The sequence below is a fragment of the Danio rerio genome, chromosome 24 (genome assembly GCF_052040795.2).
Source record: "Danio rerio strain M-AB ecotype USA chromosome 24, GRCz13ab, whole genome shotgun sequence".
In the NCBI taxonomy this organism is placed as follows: Eukaryota; Metazoa; Chordata; class Actinopteri; order Cypriniformes; family Danionidae; genus Danio; species Danio rerio.
The window spans coordinates 7917897-7934577 of NC_141044.1; the positions used below are offsets into that span (position 1 = coordinate 7917897).

At 32.7% G+C, this 16681-nt stretch overlaps 1 protein-coding gene across 2 annotated transcripts in view; it reads left to right on the top strand.

Moving 5' to 3' along the window:
- ptprh (protein tyrosine phosphatase receptor type H) overlaps positions 1–16681 on the top strand; it is a 38425-nt gene that overhangs the window by 11831 nt on the left and 9913 nt on the right. The window contains exons 2-9 of one of the 2 annotated variants that reach the window (XM_087309125.1): positions 304–577; positions 3993–4244; positions 5452–5703; positions 6483–6734; positions 9369–9632; positions 9974–10240; positions 12052–12285; positions 12371–12640. In XM_087309125.1, coding sequence (XP_087165251.1) covers positions 304–577; positions 3993–4244; positions 5452–5703; positions 6483–6734; positions 9369–9632; positions 9974–10240; positions 12052–12285; positions 12371–12640 — 2065 coding nt within the window. The remainder of the gene's footprint in view (positions 1–303; positions 578–3992; positions 4245–5451; positions 5704–6482; positions 6735–9368; positions 9633–9973; positions 10241–12051; positions 12286–12370; positions 12641–16681) is intronic. The other variant, XM_087309126.1, reaches the window with a different exon arrangement.

The following is a 16681-nucleotide window of genomic DNA, read 5'->3' on the forward strand; positions in this document are numbered from 1 at the left end:
AACAAGTGCCTAGAAACACCTTTGCAACTGCCTTGCAACCACTCAGAACACCCTAGCAACCACCTAGCAACGTATTAGCAACTACTCAGAACACCCTAGAAACTGCCTAGCAACACCTTAGCTACAATTTTAGTTGTTGTTGTTCTTGTTTTTGTTGTTGTTGTTGTTGTTGTTGTCGTTATTATTACTATTTTATTGTCGTCTGCTGTATGCTACTTTTAATTGTTTTTATTCAAAATTATTGTTTTGGAGTCCAGCACTTTGTATAATATTTGATTGTTTAATGAATGAATCTTTCCCCAGGGACAAGCAACTCTACCTGATGTTAACGATGTTAGGATAACTCATCGAACAGAGACTGAATTAACATTTCAGTGGGATAAAGCTGGCGGCAGTAACAGTTACAGTTATATACTGCGTAGAGATGGGATTGACAGCGACATAATCACTGCTGGCACTGTCAATCAAGTAACTTATAAAGTCTCAGATCTGTCTTCTGGGACTAACTACAACTGGACACTCTTCACTGTGTTTGGAGACCAAAGGAGTGAGGGCAAAAATTTCTCTGCGGCAACTGGTGAGTTTATTCGTCCATAAGCTAAACAATATAACATTATATTTTCTCTCATGTTAAAATCAATGTTCATTTATAGATTTTTAGAGTTTAAATATTAAAGAAGTTTAATAGATTTAGGCTAATAATTTGGCCCAATGGAATTGATTTCTCTAAAGGTAGCACATTCTTCACGATATCAGTGAATTAACCAAATAACTCCAATTCACTTCTGAATTTTAGTTTAAAAACAGTAAAGAGAACAAATATTTCTACACTTTTGAATGTAAAAAAAATCTTTTGATTGGGTTAAATTGACACTGTAAGAAAAAAATCCAGATAGTAGATGGAAAATGAATAATCAATGTTCCTCAGCAGGATCCTTTTCACATGCAGACATCTACACTACAATAAGTCATTAAACCTTAATTGAACACCACTGGATGCAACATAAAATAATGATGTCTGTTGTGAAAATAACGTTAACTTTAATATAGCTTTATAAAGTGTATCTATTTCAGAAATAATGTATAGTTAATAGAACACACATATGTGATAGTTAATTTTAATGTTTTACCTCTCAAGTCCATTTTATTTTTAATTACAGTTGAAGTTGGAATTATTACCCCCCAGTTTGTTTTTTCTCCCAATTTCTGTTTAACGGAGAATTTTTTTCCAGCACATTTGTGAACATAATAGTTTTAGTAACTCTAATAACTGATTTATTTTATCTTTGCCATGATGACAGTAAATAATATTTGACTAGATATTTTTCAAGACACTTCTATACAGCTTAAAGTAACATCTAAAGGCTTAACTAGGTTAATTAGGTTAACTAGGAAGGTTAGGGTAATTAGGCAAGTTATTGTATAATGATGGTTTGTTCTGTAGACAAAAATAGCTTAAAGGGGCTAATAATTTTGTCCTTAAAATTGTGTTTAAAAAAATAAAAACTGCTTTTAATTTAGCCAAAATAAAAAAAAAATAAGACTTTCACCAGAAGAAAAAATATAATCAGACATACTGTGAACATTTCCTTGCTCTGTTAAACATTATTTGGGAAATATTTAAAAAAGAAAAATAAATTTGTGGGGGGCTAATAATTCTGACTTCAACTGTATATTCAAATGTATGACAGTTTAAATTTATATTACATTTAATAAGCTGAACCTTGAGTGATTTTTTTAAACTACTATTCATAGGTACTAGTGGCTTTAAATCACAGTTTATGAGCACTGACAAGCAATTGATTTGATTGAACTTCTACTTAATTGTCAGTATAACAACACTTAAAAAATATGTTTGCTCTTTTTTTCAACCTACTCACTTAAAATGACCTCAAACAACATAACTCTTGAGCTTTTTCTTTACTTTTTTATCTACTTAAATTTGTAAACATTAATAAGTTAGCTTAATTCCTTCATGTCTTCATGTTTTACCAGTAAATCAACTTAAGTGTGAATCTAATGTTTTATCTAAATGGGTTTTATATGCTATAGATTTCATTCTTACAGATTAAATGTGACTTTAATAAACTCTAAATATACTTTAATAATTTATTGCACCAATTAATGCACTTCAAGCAGTTAACTAGAACTAAAATATACTTTAAAGTCAGTTTAACCAAATGTGAATTTAATCTAAAATATGAGTGATAACTTAAATGCACATATTATTATTGGTCATCAAATATATAATAAAACTTAATTTGGTATTATTCCAACAATTTCATTACAAAAGTAAAATTAAATGCTTTTATATGTCCAAATAATAATAATAATAATAATAATAATAATAATAATAATAATAGGGCGATGCAGTGGCACAGTAGGTAGTGCTGTCGCCTCACAGCAAGAAGGTCGCTGGGTCGATGGTTTGAGCCTCGGCTCAGTTGGTGTTTCTGTGTGGAGTTTGCATGTTCTCTCTGCGTTCGCGTGGGTTTCCTCTGGGTGCTCCGGTTTCCCCCACAGTCCAAAGACATGCGGTACAGGTGAATTGGGTAGGCTAAATTGTCCATAGTGTAGTGTGTGTTTTTGTGAATGAGTGTTTGTGTGTGTGTTTTTGTGAATGAGTGTTTGTGTGGGTGTTTTCCAGAGATGGGTTGCAGCTGGAAGGGCATCTGCTGCGTAAAAATGTGCTGGATAAGTTGGTGGATCATTCCGCTGTGGCAACCCTGGATTAATAAAGGGACTAGGCCGACAAGAAAATGAATGAATGAATGAATAATAATAATAATAATAATAATAATAATAATAATATTAATATTAATAATAATAATAATAATAATAATAATAATAATAATAATAATAATAATGAGAAAAATGTAATTACAATTTTTTTTTTTTTTTTTTTGAAGGAGACACTCAAGTTAAATTCAAAGTCAGTTATTGGACAATACATGTGCTTCTGTATATTCTATGATGAAAAACATCAAGTGGAATCCTTTAAAACACTACAGAAACTAAATTATTTTAAATCTGTAAGTAGATCTCAATTAGAATTGATTACAGAGTGTATTTTATAAGTGCTCAAGTATGTAGAGAAATATTATATATAATAATAATAATAATAATAATAATTCCTTACATTTATATAGTGCTTTTCTGGGCACTCAAAGCGCTTTACACAATGAGGGGGGGGGGGTCTCCTCATCCACCACCAGTGTGCAGCATCCACCTGGATGACGCGACGGCAGCCATTTTGCGCCAGACCGCACACCACACACACCAGCTGATTGGTGGAGAGGAGACAGAGATGAAGCCAATTGGAATATGGGGATGGTTAGGAGGCCATGATGGACAGAGGCCAGTGGGCAGATTTGGCCAGGATGCCGGGGTTAAACCCCTACTCTTTTTCGAAGGACATCCTGGGATTTTTAACGACCACAGAGAGTCGCGACCTCGGTTTAACGTCTCATCCGAAAGACGGAATATATCTATCATTAATATATTGGAATATATCTATTGGATATATCTATCATTATACCGTATTCTACTAAAATACAGTTATTTGGCCTTAAACTTTAATAGCAATATTTAATGTGCAAGTGCACTTGTTAAAAGCGATTACTTTTAAGCACACACACACGCACGCACACACGCATGCACGCGAGCACACACACACACACACAAAATCTTTCTTTTCACAAGAGATACTTCACAAGCAATTTTTATTTACATTTTTTTTAAATATAAAGTGTATCACAATGAATTATAGAAACACCACTTTAGGGTTTTACTGTAGCTCTGCACTAAATGAGTTGCATAAAATAAGCACTTTATTGTATCCCTGCTACAATTATACAATTTTATTTGTATGTTTTTTTACTGAAGTATTACATTCATAAAATTGTAAACATCTCTCTCTCTCTCTCTCTCTCTCTCTCTCTCTGAGTATAAAACAGAAACTAAATGTTTCTTTTTTTGTTTTTCCTCTTCAGTTCCTCCTAATGTTGAAAGTGTTTCAGTCATTGATCAGAGTGAGACTACGATAACATTACAGTGGAAAAAAGACAAAGCTGAATATTCTTATAATCTGACATATGGGGATAAAGTGGATACTCCTCCATCTCCTCAATCTACAGTGGAATATACTGTCACATCTCTGTCTCCTGGGACTAATTATTCATTTACACTCTACACTGTGTTTGAAGGTCTGAAGAGCAGTGGATTCAGCTTCTTTGCTGTTACTGGTGAGTCTCAATAAATCATTGCTGTTCTTTTTTCTCATATTTTTGTTGGTGATCAAATAAATAATTTTGTTTTAAAGTAAATTTATATTGAGTGCAATTAGCTTTCTTAACCTTCGTACTTTCTTGATGTCTAGTGTATCTAAAATATATATAATAATAATACTAATAATAATAACAATAACAATAACAATAATGGAAGATAATGTAAATACATCGAAACAAACAAAAGATTAAAATTATATACGATTCAATTACAACAAGTCTCACAAACTTGAATAAACTCAAAAACAGAAAAAGACGTACAGTATAAACTGTATATTTTAACATCAGACAATAATAATAATAATATTAATAAAATACAGCAACTAAAGAACTGTGTGAATTTAAAAGGAATATTCAAACACAAATTTTTCAAATTATTTTATTTTTGAATTGTTTTAAATATGTTACAATTACAAACTAAAATACATCATGAGATGTATTTTTTTTTTTTTTAATAACTGATTTAATTTTGGACGAGACACTCAAGTTAAATTCAAAGTCAGTTATTGGACAATACATGTGCTTCTGTATGTTCTATGCTGAAAAACATCAAGTGGAATCCTTTAAAACACTACAGAAACTAAATTATTTTAAATCTGTAAGTAGATCTCAATTAGAATTGATTACAGAATGTATTTTATAAGTGCTCAAGTATGTAGAGAAATATTATATATCTATCATTATACCGTATTCTACTAAAATACAGTTGTTTGGCCTTAAACTTTAATAGCAATATTTAATGTGCAAGTGCACTTTTTAAAAGCGATTACTTTAAAGCACACACACACGCACGCACACACGCATGCACTCTCACACGCGAGCACACACACACACACACAAAATCTTTCTTTTCACAAGAGATACTTCACAAGCAATTTTTATTTACATTTTTTTTTAAATATAAAGTGTATCACAATAAATTATAGAAACACCACTTTAGGGTTTTACTGTAGCCGCTCATAGAATGACTTGTATAAAATAAGCACTTTACTGTATCCCTGCTTTAATTATATGATTTTATTTGTATGTTTTTTTTACTTTACATTCATAAAATTGTAAACATCTCTCTCTCTCTCTCTCTCTCTCTCTCTCTCTCTCTCTCTCTCTCTCTGAGTATATAAAACAGAAACTAAATGTTTTTTTTGTTTTTGTTTTTCCTCTTCAGTTCCTCCTAATGTTGAAAGTGTTTCAGTCATTGATCAGAGTGAGACTACGATAACATTACAGTGGAAAAAAGACAAAGCTGAATATTCTTATAATCTGACATATGAGGATAAAGTGCAAACTCCTTCATCTCCTCAATCTCCAGTGGAATATACTGTCACATCTCTGTCTCCTGGGACTAAATATACATTTACACTCTACACTGTGTTTGAAGGTCTGAAGAGCAGTGGATTCAGCTTCTCTGCTGTTACTGGTGAGTCTCAATAAATCCTTACTTTTTTTTTCTTCATTTCAAACCTATTTTAAGACAATAAATGCAAACAAATGCAGATCATTTTTAATTATGGTTTTATCACATTATAAATTGTTATGGGATATATATTTGGGATATTTTAAAACATTCTTCAGATAACGCTTTAGTTAAATGAACAGTACATCAATAATAAGTAACTATGTATGAGAATTAATGCAGGAGGGAGCAGCGTTGTGAATAACCTGCATCACTTTATCAGTTTCTTATTAGGCAAGAAAGTAAACCTATTAATTATGCCACATTAGCAGTTGCCCTTAACATTAAAAAGCTGTTTAATAATATAATACATTATTGTACTCACTAATCACAGCTAACATTTTGCATATAGTTACTTTTAATAAAGAGTTATTTTAAAGTGTCACCATATTCAGTATACTGTAGCACCAAGGCTTATTTTCTTACTTCAAATTTGTATTTTTTAAAATTCCTATGGGGGAAAGCTCTGTCTTAAAAAAGGAGAGAATCTAACAAACATGTTAATTAATAATCTGATGTTTCTATTCCGCAAATAAGCATGGAAATGATCTCGAAAATATAAATGATTGTCATATATATTTTTCTCTTTACATAGTTTTGCTATCATATACAATTAGATGCTAACAAAAAGATTGAATTTTTTTTTGTTTTTTGTTTGCAAAATAAAAATGAATGGCTTAATTGATGAACTGATGAATAGTATAAGACTTTTTTGGAAACTTTTCTGTCTTTTTCTTTTTCAGTTCCTTCTAAAATTACAGGATTTTCGGTCATTGGTCGAAGTGAGACTGCTCTAACATTTCAATGGACAAAAGAAAAAGACGAATACACTTATGAGCTGGACAAAAGTGATGCTAATACTCAAATATCATTTACTGATACTACAGTGGTGTGTCTCATCACATCTTTGTCTCCTGGGACTGAATACTCATATAACCTCTATGCTGTGTTTGAAGGAGTTAAAAGCCAAGCAAAAGGAATCTCTGAAGTAACTGGTGAGTCATTACATAAGTAATGCCAGGCTAATGTGATTCTTTGTGTTCAGGGTATTAGATCTGCTGTAATCATGCCCTCTTATCAATGAAAAGAAAATATGAAGACAACACAACAGCAATTGATATAAGTTTATTAAGATGCAGATCTTTTCTGCTACCTTGCTGGATTTTTACCTGCCCAGTCAACATTTTCGCTCACTTCACCACAAAACACAGTGATCAGTTTTTACTCTTACTGTAGTTAAAATTGCCACACACTGTTGTCACCGGGACAGTATTTTTTCAAACAATACATTTTTGTATCTAAAGCATCAAACTCAATTCCTGGAGGGCTGCAGCTCTGCACAGTTTTGCTCCAACCCTAATCAAACACAGCTCATCCAAATAATCAAGGTGTTTAAGACTGTTAAGCAGATGTAAGTTGAAAGGTTAGAGCTAAAATCTGCAGAGCTGTCGCCCTCCAGGAATTGAGTTTAAGACCAATGATCTTAAGTGTCCATATTAGTACTTAAGAATTTCACAAGGTACACTGCTGTACTTTTAGGTACTAATGTGTACTTTTAAATGTTAAATTATTATAAGAAAAAAACTGACAAGGACATATACTACCTCAATAGCCACATTTCCACTGTCAGGCCAGTGCGAGCCAGGCCTTTTATCGAGCTGGGCCAGGCCAATCGTCCGGGAGGTTAAGCAGCGAGGCCGAAATCATGTCATGTTTCCACTGTTGGGCTAGTAGCTTGCAGCGGGTCACGCAAAATCCGTCCCCAGAACATCCCCTGAATCAAACATCACACATCCCGCTCAGTTCAGCAGGAATCAGGCAGGCAGATAATGCACACCATTGCATCATCATAAAACAATTAAAATGAAGAAAACCATAACAAACAAATGACACGTTACTGTACAGCAGCACATTATATGTCTATACGTACAAGCCTATGTATTTTCATTCATTATATTTGTTTAGGCTACTCATAGACCGACTGTTGTCATCGTGCATTGAGTGGTCTCGCCACTAAGGGAGAGACCCAGTGCACAACTCATAATATAAAACCACAAAAATTCTCCAGTAATTACTCAGTTTAAAAAAAAAAAAAAAACACAAAATAAAGAGTACAAATATTTTTAAATAATTAAAAAATATATATTCTAGAGCACATTTGCCAAAGAGTTTTTAAAGAATGTATTTCTTTAAAGAATGTATTTCTTTAAGCAATGTATTTGTGAATTATTCTGTTCCTTTTTAAAAATGTGGAGGTACTGTTTGTTTTATGCCTCATCAGTATTTTGAAGGCATACAATGTTTTATTTAACAGAGAGGACCGCAATGGAAACAAGCCCAGGGCTTTATTGTGTTTTTATCCTCGACAGTTTTTATTTCAAAATGTATGGGATACTTGTATTTTTGTACAGCTGTTCTAAAGTCTGTCAAATAAAATTCAATTAAAAAATTATTTTATAACATCCTCATTTAGATAGATGTTATAAACATAGATGTTATAAAGATAGTCAAACATTCAGCCCAAATGCTCCGGAGAGACATGAAACATATAAATTTTTCCCTAGGCTATATGACGCTTAATAGGTAATTCCCGTGTATTTAAGAGAATAATTTAAGTATGTTGCATATTTTTTGGTTATCTTAAATAAAGTGTTAAGTGTTTCAGCACACAAGAGCAAGTAATAAAATATAGGCTATATTCTGTTGCCCTAAGCAGCTATCCACTAATAAAGCTCTACGTTTAACATTTCATTTTTATCTTTACCACGTCATATATAAAACATAAACACTTGTTTAAGGACACAGAACACATTTTTTCATGTGTAGTATTTCCCAATCTATTTGTAAAGCAGCACTGTGCAGGACAGAAAAGAATGCTCTGTTTGCACGATTTGATTAATATTATCATATCCAAATACTTTATAAATAATATTTTAAACCTCCTCCGGTGTTTATTGTTTTTAGAAAATATCTAAAATCTTTTTTTTCAGATAGGCCTTTGTAAAGTATAAAATGGCTAGAAACGGTTTAATTAATGTGTATATATACCTAAATTGTTATAGCTTTTGTTTGTTTTATATAGGTTTATTTCATGTGATTTTATTACATCCGATATTTGTAATTCTATAAATAATTTCAATAGGCTATTTTATCAAGATATGAAACCCAAAAACACATCTACATTGTAGCCATGTCTGCACAACTTTGTATTTTTTCAAAGGCAACGTTTCCGCTTACGTGCTCGCTACATTGTCACAACGAAGAAATGTAAGACATGAGAAGCTTGTAGCAACGTTGTTATGTGACATTCAGCAACCGCGGGACGGCATTCTTACTACTTTTATTAATATATTTTGTGGCAGTTTATCAATACTGCCTAGAATACAGGATAAGCAGTAATTCTTAGTTTAATTCCACTGAAGTGAAGTCAACATATTTTTTTTAATAAATATAACATTGACATGACATGTCGATTTGTATTGTTACAGATATTGAAAAGTAATTAAAGGTATAAGTTCAAACATGAAATACACATCAACACTCACGAGTTGTTGTCACAAATAATACTCCTAATCATTAATTAAGTAATTGACAGACTTGGTTTCTTGTGTTTTGCGTGTCTGTTTCAGTGCCATCTAATGTTGAAAATGTGTCTGTGGTGGAGGCCAATGACACTGATGTGATCTTACAGTGGAATGCTGTGCCTAATGAACAAAACAAATACAACTATATTCTTAAATACAATGATGTTGAGGAATCTGTTGATTTTACAACAGAGAATGAGATTAAGCATCATGTATCAGGCTTGATTCCTGCAACAAATTACAACTTCACGTTGCACACAGAGTTTTATTCTCAGAACAGCACTGGATACAACTTCAATCATACCACATGTGAGTCTCGCTCTCTCAATTTATATTGTCTTATTCTTTGGAATACAGTACATAAATAATGGGCCAAAAAGCATGGTTTGGCAAAATTCAGAATAAAAATGATGTAAATTGGAAACACAGGAAGTAGTTAAAAATGTTTAGGGGCATTGTAAAATGTTCATTACAGTTTACAGATAACATATCCAGCAAATATATTAGTCCAACACAAGATTTTAAAATAATTTCTACAAGAGCTGATCTGACAGGAGTTTGACCCTGCTACACACCATATGTCAGTCAGAAATTTGTTCTACTGTATTTCTATAAGTTACTAATAATTCTTGTTGAATCTTTCTTGACAGTTTTATCTAGTGTAACTGAGGTCAGAGTCAATCGATCACTCACAGAGTTGACTGTCGAATGGAATAAATTGAATCAAAACAACGTCTACAACTACACTTTACTCAGAAGTGATGGGGCAGAGATAGACTTCACTGGATCTGCTGTTGTGGGGGATGTGATTAAACATAAATACTCATCACTCAAACCAGGCACTGTATACAGTTTTACTCTCTTCACTGTGTCAAATAATGTCAGAAGTTCTGAACACAGCTTCAAGAGCATCACCGGTAAGTTTTTATAAAACGACTATGATTTAGCTAAAAAGCAGATAAAGAGTTGCGTTTTGACATCTTGCCACAGTTTTAAATTCATTAATACATTTCTTTCTTTTATTTTACAGTTATTTTATTTAAAATTTATTTTAATTCATCAAATTATTTTTTGTTTTTATGATAATAAGATAATAATAAACAAGATAAGTTGAAATAATTAGTTAATTTAAATACGTTTAAATTAGTTAACATGAACAGCGAAAAAATTCTAAAATCATTAATTACAGATTAATAAATTAATTAATTTAGATTTAAATTATATTTAGAAAGTTATCGTATAGTCATTTTAAATATAAGAATTACTGTATGTAAAATGTGTACTGTACACAACATCAAACCATTAATTTAAATGATAATATCACTTTTTTAAAGTCACTTACTATAAAGTGGTCCAATATTTGTAATGAATTTATTAGTTTATTATATAAATTTCAGAATTTCCAGACACAATTAAAGTGCTTGCAAACACAAACTAATAATGATCAGTTGAATTTTTTATTTACCATAATGTTAATCCAAAGGAAAATAGGTATACTGCTTATTCATTGTAAGTTAATGTATTAATTAACTAATGTCCACTAATCTGACCTAATTTTAGTATAACTGTTTTAATTATTTATTTATTTATTGAGGATATGCGGTGGCGCAGTGGGTAGCATGTTCGTCTTACAGCAGGTTGCTGGTTCAAGCCTCGGTTGGTTCAGTTGCTTCGGTTTTCCTCACAAGTCCAAGGACATGTGGTTTAGGTGAATTTGGTAGGCTAAAATTGATCATATTGTGTGGGAATTAGTGGGTATGGATGTTTCCCAGTGATGGGTTGCCGCTGAAAAGGCATAAAACATATGCTGGGTAAGCTGGCGGTTCATTTATTCTGCTGTCTGACCCCAGATTAATAAAGAGACTAAGCCGAAAAGAAAATGAATGAATTTATTTGTTTGTAAAATTTGGGTCAGATATGAACTGTTGGGTTAAAAATGTAACTTTAAATATTAAAATATGTAACTCTATGTTTGTGCATATTTGGGAAACAATCCATCATTTTTTAAAATTATTTTTAGCACATTTAACAAAATATATTATTTAAGGATATCTGAAAATAAGGAATGTAAGAGTAAAATCATCAAACTCATGCTTTTAATTAAAGACAGAGACCCAGACCATGAATAAAACTTAAACTGGGATTTAAAAAAAATTAATACAGTTGAAGACGAATTATTAGCCCCCCTTTGAATTAAAAAATTATAATAATAATTCCCAAAGGATGTTTGACAGAACAAGGAAATTTTCACAGTATGTCTGATAATATTTTTTCTTCTAAAGAAAATCTTATTTGTTTTTTTTTTTCGGCTAGAATAAAAAGCAGTTTTTATTTTTTTATAAAACATTTTAAGGTCAAAAAATTATTTGCCCCTTTAAACATTTTTTTTTTATGATAGATAGTCTACAGTCTGTTAACCTAGTTAAGCCTTTAAATGTCACTTTAAGCTGTATAGAAGTGTCTTGAAAAATATCTAGTCAAATATTATTTACTGTCATCATGGCAAAGATAAAATTATCTTTATTATTATTAGAGATGAGGTATTAAAACTATTATCTTTAGAAATGTGTTGAAAAAATCTGCTCTCCGTTAAACAGAAATTGAAAAAAATTATAAATAAACAGGGGGCTAATAACTGTATATACCTTACTTCAAATTTATCTCATTTTTAAATTATTTAAATAATTATATTATGATTAAATAAACTTTTTTCCTGTGTTTTCTGCAGCTCTGGATTGTGCATCCTTTAACTGGAAAGTCACCAACACATCAATAGTTGCTGATGTGTACGGTTGCACATATGTCACGGCTCAAAACAGCAGCGGGAGTGGTAAAAACGCTTCTATAGAGGGAGACAAGGTGAATCTGCGAGACCTGTATCCTGGAGAAAGCTACACTGTTTCACTGTTTTATAACTTGGAGTCGAAGATGCTCACACAGTGCTCACAACGCCTGACATTAGGTGAGCTTAAACTCTCTGTTTTGGGCCCTGCTGCTTATTAGCTGATATTTATAATCGTTTCTTTCTCCCTTTCAAACTACTCTAGTTCCATATGTTGTATCTAATCTTAAGTGCGAATATCATTCTGGAGGATATGGTCTGGCTGTCATGTGGGATTATCCAGATGGAGTTGTGGATGTGGTGGAGGTGGATGTTAACAAAAAAAGCTTCAACCATTCGCATGGTTCAGATGAGCCAACTCAGCAGCTGGTAACAGGCCTGCAAGCTGCTCAGTGGTACAAAGTCAAAGCAACATCATTTTCTGGAGCCAGGAGGAGTGAAACTATATTGATCAACTGCCAGACTGATCCAGCAGGTAAAATCTGTCTTGTACTGTATTGTTGTATTACACAGAAAAGCCTAATAGGTTGACAAAACTAAATTAATTGAGTAAACTCATTGCCTTAATATGATTGAGTACTTAGAGAACTTATAGTCTAGTATAGTCTACAAAACCGGCAAGTTAAATAAACTTAAATACGCAAGTTTTGGGAGACTCTATTACTCAATTAAATTAAGGCAACGAGTTTGCTCAATTAATTTAGTTCAGTCAACTATTATACACTGAAAACCCTAATATTTCAGTGTATAAAAAGTTGTATACTGAAGTGTTGTATTATAAAAGTGTCTTAAATCTACATTAAAATTCTTGTTAACTGTAAATAAAACTGAATGGAAAAGTTCATCCACAAATTAAAGTTCCAAATTCATATAATTTGACTTTACAGACATCGGGAAGAACTTGAGTATTAGATACAGTTAAAATATTCAGCTTCTTCCTTTCACAACTGCAATCTGTGTCTTCAGAAAAAAAATGGCATAGCAAATCAAATGAGCTAGTCTTGTAGCTTTCTTTTTATAGAAAAGTGGCCAAGAATTTCAAGCATTAACTTTATTCACACTTTATGGTAAAATTATTGCTATTAAACTATTATCATGACTATTAGTTCTTATAATTTGCTACTTATTAATATTAATTAAGGTAGTAGTCAGGTTTAAGATGTATAATAGATCATGCAGAATATGTACTTCATAAGCAATAATAATGGGTAACAATTTATTTTGATGGTCCATTTGAGTATTAGTAGACTGTTTGCTTATTATCAGTTGATACTACTGTTACACAGACATTTAACTGACCATAAGAAACTTTGCAAGTACATGTTGACTTAAACTAAACCTAACCTACCCGTCTACTTATAATCTTATGAGAATTAGTTGGCATGTAGATGCAATAAAACTTAATTCAACAAACAGACCATCAAAATAAAGTGTGACCTAATAATATCTTAGTAATAGGCAGGTAATAAGCCTTAAAAGGTAATAGTTGTAATGAGGGGTTAAAAGGATAGATGGTGGATCCATTAGCAGCATTTATTAAACTAAGTTAACGAAAACACTAGAGGTCAGAATGGCAGGCAGTTTATAATCAAAGTAGGACAATCGATTGGGAGTAAGGGTGCTTTCACATCTGTAGTTTGCTTCATTTGGTCTGGATGAAGGGCAATAAAAAAATACATTGAAGCATTTCTCTGCCGTTTTTGGATCATTTTCACACCACACTGATTGCTTTGTTCTTTGTTCTGAACCAGTTTAAATTAACCAAAATGCAGTCATCTGACAAAATCCACATCACTTATTGGCCAGGTGTTGTTGATCATATTTCCTAAACTGCTTATCGATTGGTCAGAATTAATGTGCGGGCGAATGCCAATGGAACTCCTGCAAGTAAACAAACCTGCAGACACGAAATGTCGCTTTTGACTATGGAGCTACGACTGAGCTGGCTGATTGAATCCCTGCTCATAGTATACTATATAGTTTGTATACATCACTTTAGACAAACAAGTGCATGGCAAACGGCAAAGGGGCATCGCACGTCCCTTCAGGAGGAGGCTTGAATTAATTTAGCTAAACTGCGACATGGTCATCTTCCAGAAATATTACCAACAATCCATCAGGTAATGTTGGTAAAATGGGTCTGTTTTAGTTCGGATCATGTTCTCACCACAAAGGAACCACTCCAGGGTTCATTTGAAAGCGTACCGAGACCACCTCTTCAAGGAGGTTTCATCAGCTTTTACGGTCCGTGATTGCTACATTCACACCAGCCTAAAGAACTGCAGCAAGAGGGAAAACAAACTAGTGCGATTCAATTGAGTTAAATAAGGCAGGTGTGAAAGCACCCCAACAAAAGCAGGAGTAACAAACTTGAGGAGAGAACAGGCAGGACTGGGCAGGCAGCAAACAGTCAAAGTAAAAAAAAAGCAGGCAGCGGAATCAACAAAAGATGCTCAGAAATGTTCACCAATGTAGAACATGACTGAAAGGCCTCATTCAGACTAGCAGCAACTTTGTAGCTGCTTGTCGCTCTGGGTGGTGACGTGCTTCAAACGCAGGTCTGTGTAGGTACTGTATATACAGCATGAATATAACCGGCCTCCAAAACAAAGACAGACATTCTGGCACAAAAAGCACATTTTTAAAGTAGACAAGAATGTTCACTTGACATGTTACTTAAATATCTGCAAACATATTGTGTTTTTTTATGCTTACACACAGCACCTTTAATATTAATAAATATAAATAAACACTAAAGTCAAGCTTCTTGTTATATTTAGCGGCAACCCTGATGAAGAGTTTGAGCTTCTCTTTGTCAGTATTTATATAAAGAAAGATAATGGATTCGTTATCTCTTTTCTTACTGATCTTGAATACTTGACTTCATGACAGGATATAAATCGGTTGAAAACTCTCTCTAGCTTCTTCACCACTTCTTCAAAGAGGATGTAATTGAGGAGATAAGTTTGCAATAGTGCACAGATTACCAGTTTTTTTTTTCTTTATTAGTTTCTCTTCCTCTTAGTTTGTATTGTATGTGTGTGTGGTTAGAAAGTCTAACTATAGTCTCCTTGGTAACATATTTAACTTTGGTTTCATAAACTTTATTGTGCGTGATAATAAATGACTCAAACAGCCTCATAAAGTAATATGAGGTTAAACATATCTAACATTACTGTAAGAGTTGACTACAATATGACATTCATGTATGCTGAATTATTGGGTAATGCATAGTATTAGAAATCATTCTTTGGTGTAATCATAACATGCTGTACATTATTGTATTTATTCTGCAAAATTCCATCAAATCAAAAGTCACATTATATTAAAGGGTTAGTTCACCAAAAAATAATTATGGACTCTGATATTGTTAAAGTCCCCTGAGAAATTCATTTATTTTTCAAACAAGAGATGAATTCTGAAGGGCTCACTGAGGACAGCAAGGCTCATGAAATGTTCAAAGTCCAGAAAACGAACCAAAATCTTTAGTAATCACTTCAATGATTACATTGAAATTATACAAAAGCTCTAAGAAAATGTTTGAACATCAAAATATCTGGAAAAAATTATTTTGTACACCCAGTCTTCTCTTCAACATCAGGTCAGGGTGCACTTTATTAAAGGCAATTAGCTGTAATAGGGCCATAAAAGTTAGGCCTGATAGGGCCCAAGCCCGACAAGTTTATTTTGATTGACAGCTTTTTAAAAGCCTGAACCCGTTTATAGCCTGACATTATTCAGATGTGCACATGCACACAGCTCTTTTGCCTTTTTCAAGAATGGGTTGTTTATAGGTGTTTTAACATCATTTACTCATAACAAACGTAGGCTATAGAGTACTTGGAAGTTGGAATAAAGAAGTAAAATAAGATCCAACAGACCAATAAAAAATATGTCTTTCCTAACTAATTAAATGAAAATTCAAAATTATGATGGGGATTTAGAAATAACGAAATTAAGTTAAAGGCTCTGCGGGATTTGTTTAACCACTTTTCACAATCTGGTTTTACTGCGGCGGTGAAGGTGAATAAAAACATAATAATGCCAACATTAGGTTTTATACTCTAATTACATAATGAATTTATGATTTAATTAATATTCAGTTATAAATTGAAAATCCTTTACTCACCAAGATTAGGCTACATGTTTTTTGTGGAGGAACATTATTGAATCCACTGTAAATGGCTTAAGCGGAGTCCTGCGCTCACTGATGGTGCATCCAGCAGCACTGAACACCCTTTCACTGCTGCTGCTACTGGCTGGGATACTGATCTGGCTAATTTTGCAAGTTTTGGGTAGGATTGTTTCTTCATCTTCCAAAATTCGCTTTTTTCGCTCGGTCATCATTTGTTTGCCCTTTGCAGGGATGGATTTTAATGTTGTAACAAGCGGTTTGATTACTTACTTACGTAATATGGCTGTAATCGTGTCATCCAGTTGGATGCTGCACACTGGTGGTGCATGAGGAGATACCCCAAAATATATATATATGTAAGACAATAATGACCTCTGAAGT